The sequence below is a fragment of the Morone saxatilis genome, unplaced genomic scaffold (genome assembly GCF_004916995.1).
Source record: "Morone saxatilis isolate NCDOM2014 unplaced genomic scaffold, NCSU_SB_2.0 Contig23, whole genome shotgun sequence".
In the NCBI taxonomy this organism is placed as follows: Eukaryota; Metazoa; Chordata; class Actinopteri; family Moronidae; genus Morone; species Morone saxatilis.
Window position 1 is genome coordinate 15953795 of NW_023339796.1, and position 627 is coordinate 15954421.

At 50.1% G+C, this 627-nt stretch overlaps 1 protein-coding gene across 1 annotated transcript in view; it reads right to left on the reverse strand.

Moving 5' to 3' along the window:
- Positions 1–315, reverse strand: part of mast3a (microtubule associated serine/threonine kinase 3a) — a 24351-nt gene extending 24036 nt beyond the window's left edge. Inside the window, exon 1 of the mRNA XM_035670234.1 lies at positions 230–315. Within this exon, the coding sequence (XP_035526127.1) occupies positions 230–315 (86 nt within the window). The remainder of the gene's footprint in view (positions 1–229) is intronic.
- Between the last annotated feature and the right edge of the window lie 312 nt (positions 316–627).

Consider the following 627-nt stretch of genomic DNA (forward strand, 5'->3'; position numbering starts at 1 on the left):
TGTGTGTGTGTGTGTAGGAGGGGGAGGGTTGCGTTTACATGCTGTGAATCAAATAGCTCAACGTAAACGTTCAACAAATTGCTTTTTGTCAGACAGTGAATGGCACAGCTCAGCGGGGAGCTGGTGACAACCACAGGCCGAGCAGACGTTTTCCCTTTGCGGCAGTTCAGTCAATACTGTGTCGGTTTTGTCTGCACATTCAGAGGCTAGTATTAAAATAGGCTGTTACCTTTTTGATCTTTTCATCATGGCCCCAGTCACAAAACTAGTTTTGTAGCTCGGCAACACGGTCCAATAGTAGTTTTGGTCAGACATGGTGGTGGCCGATAAAAATCCAATCCAGATATGAAGAATTAGCCTCTTGTTAAAGTGGGAGCATCGTGTTAAACAGTCTCTCCTGCGGACTTGTTATTACTGGTGGTGGTTAGGCCAGTACGCAATGTCCAGCGGCACAAACTCCATACAGCTTCGGTACAAACTGACCCCAGACCCGCGGCACGGCAGCTCGGTGGTGGTGTGCGACTGCAACGGCCATGTCCGCTCGGCTCCTTCTCACTGTCACCAGCGAAATCTCCGACACAGTCCGTCGTCTGCGAGATGCGACATTGTCGAGTGATATCTTCGCCC